The 6998-nt window shown below is 55.0% G+C and overlaps 1 protein-coding gene across 2 annotated transcripts; it reads right to left on the reverse strand.

The window, feature by feature from the left end:
- Positions 1-3748: 3748 nt before the first annotated feature.
- On the reverse strand, positions 3749-6381 carry LOC101635503 (patr class I histocompatibility antigen, A-108 alpha chain-like). Of its 2 annotated transcripts, XM_012734384.1 has the most exons (6): positions 6357-6381; positions 5873-5917; positions 5332-5601; positions 4831-5106; positions 3992-4267; positions 3749-3869 (listed from the first exon to the last, which is right to left on the reverse strand). In XM_012734384.1, exons 1-6 carry the CDS (start codon positions 6379-6381, stop codon positions 3766-3768), a joined length of 996 nt encoding a protein of 331 aa, XP_012589838.1. In that variant the 3' UTR covers positions 3749-3765. The 2 variants fall into 2 exon arrangements, with proteins under 2 accessions (XP_012589838.1, XP_012589837.1); XM_012734383.1 differs by lacking the exon at positions 6357-6381 and having other exon boundaries at positions 5873-5927.
- Positions 6382-6998: the final 617 nt, after the last annotated feature.

Here is a 6998-nt window from a genome sequence, read left to right on the forward strand (position 1 = left end):
TATATAATAGTTTATTTTTACATCATTTTGTGCATTTTCCATCTCAGTTGTAGTCCCTGTGGGTTTCCCATCACCTAATCACTCATGTGCCATCACCATCGTACAGTCACTGACATGACCTGTTCTGAGTTTTCCCAGGGGTAGCCCTGGGGTCCTGTGTACATCAGTGAAACTTTGACTCAGGCTCTGGCTCTAGCAGGGGGTAGGTGCTGGCAGGGACTCACCTCAATGAAGCTCTGGGTCCCACAGATGGGAACTAGGGGTCTCGCTACTGAGTCACAGGCTCCTCTGAGAGATGGGACACCAGGCCCCTGTGCTGGGGGAGAGGTCTCTACTGGGACACACCCCTGTGGGGACACTGTCTTATGGGACCCTGTGTTCCGGGTGCCGGAGAGTCCCTGAGTGCAAGGAAAGAGTCTCCCTCTGCAGGAGGAGGGCATTTGGACCCTAAGGGTCACCAGGGGCCAGTTCTAGGCTGTCACACCCCAGAAACCAAATGGTCCCTGCATAAAAATCCCAAACAGTGGTGACCTTGGATTTCTAAAATGAGGGGTGACCATCACTTGTGCAGGAAAAGAGGCCATTGTATTTTTTTCTTGTAAGAAATGTTCAGGGGAAAACAGCCCCCTCTTTGTTTTCTGAGGACATGGCAGAGCAGTTACCTGGCCTGTCCCCCAGTCAGAGCCCTTGGCCTGAGGAGGTCTGGGAAGGTCAGGACAGGACTGTGAGGTCCTCAGGAGCCCCCTGCACCCCCCAAAGAGCCACTTCCTTTTCTGAGCCCCCTCCCCACCTTGGCCTGACCCCTCCTCCCTCACCTGAGAAACATAGACCAGTTTCTCCTGTCACCCCCAGTCTGGGCCCCTCTCACCTGGAAGCTCAACTAGGTCCTGCTCTGCTCACAGCCTGGCAGGGGCTCCCCACCTACAGTAACTCCAGCCCACAGGTGACCCCTTCCCAGGCCTCTGACACCCCCTTCTGTGACTCTCCCCCTCACCTTGCCCCAGCTAACCCTCCCTGCTCTGTCCTTGCACACCTGGCACCAGTGAGCCCCCCACAGGATGTTCCCTCCATGGACCCTTACCCCAACACCCCTCCCAGGGCTCTGCTCCATCCCACCCTCTACACTGACCCCCTTGATGGACACAGCTGCCCCCAAACTCTTCCTCCCTGCTGCCCGACTTGCCCCTGCCGGTCCCCTCTCTCAGCCCCTCCATAGGTGGGGGTTTAATAAGTTTGTTATATTTATTATTCAGTGTCTCCTGCTAGAAAGCAGCTCTTTGAAGATAAATAATCTATTTTGTACATAGAACCAGGCACACAGTTGATAAATAGGGTAGAATAAATTAAGGACTAACAAGTGTTTCTGAACACATAAAAATAAAATAAAAAAATGAGGGCAAAGGTATTTTTATATTTTGACAAGTGACTTTTTGAAACCCATAAACCCTTCACTGAGCAGTTATCACCCCTTCCCCTCCTGTTACAGCTCAGTGACTGCATTCACCTGTGTCATCACATGCGTGGTTGGGGAGCACCCCATCTTTCTAGAGGCAGGGCCCCCACACCCTTCATGAAAGAGTAGCCTCAGAGCCACTAGAGCCAGAAGGAGACACAGGATAGAGAAGGGGATGTGGGGAGGGGGACACTCACCTGTTGAAGCCATACATTTATGTCATAAGACCTATCGGTTACAGATTTGAGGACAGAAATCACTGTCATGAGTGGAAGTTGTGCCGATACCGACCGAGATGTACAACCTAAATAAACCCGCTGGGCAGTGGGAAGATGGGCAGGGAGAGGGGACAGGTAGACGCTGAAGAGAGCCCACAGGGAGGAGCATGGCCTGCGGGTGAGCAGGAATCTCCCGGAGGAGAGGTCTGGGGACGCGCTCGCACAGGGTCTGAGGTGAAGGCCTGTTAGGGGACATGCCACTGAGGAAGAGGGAGGGCAGCACACTGGGATGAGCTGGGTGCAGCCTGTGGAGACTCTCCTGTGCTGTATGTAATATGCTGTAACCCTCAGCCCCACAGGAACTGTGAGGTTCTGAGAAAACTTAATCCTGGTAACAGGGTGATGGTAAACATGGTTCTCAGCAGACTTGGTTCTTTAAAAACTGTGGGTGGTTCACTAGAGAATGATCATAGACATAATACAAGTTCAGTGTCATAAAGAGAAAAATGCTCAAAGCACCAATACTTGTCAGTCAGGAGAAGAACAGTTTGTCTGAAGGTGTCACCTCTGACCCTATGGTTGGACATAAAAATGCTGTAAAATCATAAACTGCAGCATCAAGTACAAGATCTGTCTCAGCCCCAGGAAACAACAGAGGCTGGAGGATCCCAGAATCTTGCTGTAGGCACAAGACACAATGGGAGACTCGTCAGCTGGCATCAGGCTTTGTCATCAAATGAGTCTGATCCAAGCTAGAGAGATTCACTCCCCACAGCGCTGCCAGGCCAGGAAGCCCGGGCTGGTCTGCAGCCCTGGTCAGCACCAGGCACAGCCTGGGGGCGCAGGGTTAGGATTGAAGTCTGCCCCACCTGGCCTCTGTGTGGGTTGGGTCTCCATGGTCACATGTAGTGACGCCCTCAGGTGTCTGTCTCTCTCCTTTGATCCCACGGGTCAGCACAGACCCTCCAGCGCCACCCCCACTGCAGAGATGGCAGGAGTTGGTGTTTCTGACAGCTGGATCCCACCCTGCCCCCTCCCCTGCCACTGAGGCGGTTGCCCGGCTTGGTTGCTGTCACTGGTGCTCATTGCCCAAGGGGTGGTGTTTCCTGTCACAGTCTTGAGTCTGAGTCTTCCAGACACCGGGGAGGGGCCTGCGCATCCATCGCAGATCCACTTCAGTCTTTTCAGAAACCTTGACACGGATTTCTATAAGGGCTGAACCAGTCTACACCCCCAGACAGTGTAAAACTATTCTCCTTTTTCCATGTTCTTGCCAACAGATGTCTTTTATGGTCTTTTTGATTTGGGCCATTCTCACAGGTGTGATGTGGTTTCTCATTACAGTTTAAACCAGGAGATCATGAATCATAAAATGGGGGGAAAGAAATCCTGTCACACTCAGTCCCACACAAGGCAGCTGTCTCACACTGTGGAAGAAAATCACATTGAAGAGATTCAGGTGAATGACCTGAAGTGTGGACATTCTCCATAGCCCACCCATCCTCAGAATGCCCCCCTCACTGTTCCCCCATAACCTAGTCCCTCCTCTCTGCCCCAGCCCCTCCCATGCAGGCCTCAGGGTCTAAACTTTGGGGACTGCGAGACACATCAGGGCCCAGGGTACTGTATCTGCCTGGAGGAGAACAACACAGAACCTGGTCACAGCCATGAGAGAGGAGACCACAGGAGGGACTGATGGGGTGACTCCCCCAGGGGCTCCATCTACACTGTCCCAGGGGCTCAGGGACCAAACCCCTGATCCACACTCACCTGCAGCCGGAGTGTAGCTTCCTCCTTGTCCCCCTGTGGGAAGAGACATCATGTGAGACCAGGGAAGAGTCAGCCCATGAAGTCCTAAAGGAATCCCCAATTCTTGGCCACAGGGGAGTTTTCAAAACCGTGACTGAAGACCCAGGGCTGAACCAGGAAAATGAAGAAAGGAGGTGAGGGGGGACTGGACCAAAAGCCCTCTGGGTAGCACACATGTCTGGATGGTGCTTCCCATTAACCAGGTGGGGCACGTTCTCACAGGGACTTGAGAGCCCCCAGTGGACAACATCCCTCACGCCCCTCCCTACCTGAGTGCTTCTTCCTCTACATCACAGCTGCAGCCACCGCAGCCCCAGTGAGCACAGCTCCAAGGAGAACCAGGCCAGCAATGAGGCCCCCAGTGGGGGTGGAGGACTGAAGAGGGGGCTCTGGAAGGGAAGGGGAGGGGAGACTCTGAGACCCAGGCCTTTCATCCTGACCCTCTGAAGACCCTCAGAAGGGCCCCTGATCCCCCTGAGAAGAGCCTCTGTGCCCAGGTCCCCCTCCTCACCCCATCTCAGGACTCGGGGCTCCGGAAGCCCCACATGCTGCACATGGCATGTGTATCTCTGCTCCTCTCCAGAATGCACCACCACAGCCGCCCACTTCTGGAAGGTTCCATCCCCCCCAGGCCTGGTGTCCACCAGCTCCATGTTCTGGGTCAGGTTCTCCCCATCTCGCTGCCAGGTCAGGGTGATCTCCGCAGGGTAGAAGCCCAGGGCCCAGCACCTCAGGGTGACCTCATAGTCAGAGGTGGGGTGGTGGGTCATCTGTGTCTTTGGAGGATCTGAAAGGGAACAAATCAGAAATATCACAGTTTGGGTTATTATCCAGTGTGTTCCATAGACACTGAGTATCCTCACGTGACCATCCTCAGAATGGACAGGACATTGGTTTGGAGGAGGAAGCACAAAACCCAGAGCCCAGTCCTGTCTGGGGAATCTGGGATCATGGGGTGAGGGCCCAGGGTGGGAGGGTGCAGGTCTCTAAGGAGGACACAGACTCTGCTGCTGACCTGGGGGGGGGGGAGGAGTGAGTGACACAGAAAGGCAGAGTCAGGTCCAAAACTATTCTCAGGCCAAAAAAACGAGACCTTGAGAGAGAAACTCTTGGGTTCCAGGGTGGCTGCTGCTGTCTCAAAAGGATGCAGTGAGGATTGGTTCAGGGGCGTGTCCCCTCCATCCAGGAGAGACTGCATCCCTTCACTGTCCAGAGAAGGTGAGGTCTTCTCATGAGACCAGAGGACGCCTCCCTCTCCAGACCAGAAAGGGGACCCTGTAAGACCCATTACCCCGTGTTCCTGGGGGTGCCGGCCTGCGGAGAGATGGGGGAGCTCTCAGCCCCTCTTACCTGCGCGCTGCAGAGTCTGATTCCTCATGTCCAGGAATCTGAGCAGCCAGTGCACACACCTTTCCTCCAGGAGTTTCTTCACTTGCTCCGCCCTCCCCGACGCCTCCCACTGGCACTGGGTGATCTGGGCCACCGGGTCCGCGGGGGTCCAGGAGCGCAGGTCCAGGGTCAGGGCGATGTAATCGGCGCCGTCATAGGCGAACTGCTCGTATCCGCGGAGGAAGCGCCCGTCGGTCCCCACATCGCAGCCCCATTTCCTCTGGATGGTGTGAGATCCTGAACAAGGACCCTGTGGTCAACCCCCGGATCACCCCGTCTGCACCCGGACTTCCTGTCCTGAACAAACATAAACTTACAATATCTTAGGTGAAAGACTCGCGGGCTCTTTCTGTGTAGTGTTGCTGGGGTGTGTGGGGTACAGTAAACTCGGGATTCGCTCGGGTCCTGAGCCTTAGGTCGGTGGGAATGGGGGTGACCTTGCACTGAGCCCACAGTGCTCACCGTCCGGGCTCTGGTTGTAGCGGCCGCGCAGGTCCTGCAGCAGCGCTCTGAGCCTCTGCGCCGTGCGCCTCTGGTTCTGCGTCTCCTCGTCCAGATCCTTCTGTCCCACCTCCCCCTCCCAGGGCGCCCGCAGCTCCACGGTCTGATTCGGAGAGTCGCTGTCGAACCGCCCGAACTGCGTGTCGTCCACGTAGCCCACGGAGGTGACTAGGGGCTCCCCGTCGCTGGGCCGGGACCTCGCGGTGTAGAAAATCTTTAGGGAGTGGAAGCCTGGGGGCGGGAGGGGGGAGGCTGGGCGGACCTTCTTCCCTGCGCGCGGGGGTCCGGGTCCCCAAGGACAAGGGGCAACAGGATGAGGAGGGCAGAGGCTCAGGGGGCAAGAGGAGGCGAGAGGCTGGTGGGACACAAAGGGACCCGGGAAGGACGGGCATGAGAGGTCAGGGGGCCTGGGGTGGCGGAGACCCTGCTTTCCCGGGGTCTCCATCCCTGCCAGGGGCTCCTTCTTTCTCCAGCAGCCACTTTCCGTCAGGACCTGCCTCACCTGCCCATGTCTCCACCAGGACCCTGGAGAGCAGCAGCAGGAGCGCTGGAGTCATTGCCTGGCCCCGAGGATGTTGAGGGCTGAAGTCTGGGGCCTCAGTGGGGACTGTGTGACTGGGGCGGGTGATACCGATGGGCGGCTCTGGGAACCCCAGGCCTTGGGGAGTGAGAGTGGGAGGAGCTGAGTTCTGCAGAGGCAAATTTGCTCTGCTGCCCTGACCAACTTGCCATTTGTCTGCATGGGAAGTAGTGTGTGTGGGCAGGGTTTGTGAGTTTGTGGTAAAACTAAGAGATGGATTTTAGTTTCAACACAGATGGTCGGGTGTGGAGTGCTGGCGATTCTTTTAGTAATAAGCCCAGAGGAAGGATGCTGGGGAGGGCACAGCTGAATGGGGCTCACTGTCACCCAAAGGATTCACCCCCAGCCTGTGATACTCTGTGAGCATTTTCAAGCACACTAGGAGCTGAAGTGATTATGAGCCCACACCCACTGGGCCCCAGCTTTAGCATTTCCCACATTTGCTGTCACACACATCTGCCCTCGAGTCTGTCTCTCTGTCTCCTTATGTTGTGAATAATCAAGCCAAAGGCACAGAGCAGTTGAGACAGCATAACCAAGTCCCACCCACATCTCTCCTCAACCTTATTCCCCTAATGAGATTAGGAGTCAGTTGCAGATGTGAGTTAATTTCATTTCTCAACTCTTCATCATTCAACTAAGTAACTAGGATTCAAATTTTTTGTGATAAAATTCATATTTAAAGATTTATTTACTTACTTATGCATACAAGAATGGGGTGTATCCCAGAGGAGTGGGTAGAGGGAGGATTCAACAGAGAGTGGGGAACAGTACAGGTGGATCTACTGAAATACACTCATGAGGGGAGGTGGGGAGACAGGAGAGGTCTGCTGGGCCATGGGGTCAGCTCCCTGAGTGGGATTCTGCTCCTACCTAAGTGGCTGGGGACAGCCTGATAGTGCTGGACTTTAACCCTTGCACCACCAGGGAGGGTCAAAATTCATATTTAGAGTAATATGTAATCTTTTTTAAAGATTTATTTATTTATGCATATAAGAGCTGGGGTACAGGCCAAAGGTGTGAGGGTCAGAGGAATCACCAGAGACAG

This window comes from Condylura cristata, unplaced genomic scaffold (genome assembly GCF_000260355.1).
Source record: "Condylura cristata isolate star-nosed mole 26May11 unplaced genomic scaffold, ConCri1.0 scaffold00055, whole genome shotgun sequence".
Lineage (NCBI taxonomy): Eukaryota > Metazoa > Chordata > Mammalia > Eulipotyphla > Talpidae > Condylura > Condylura cristata.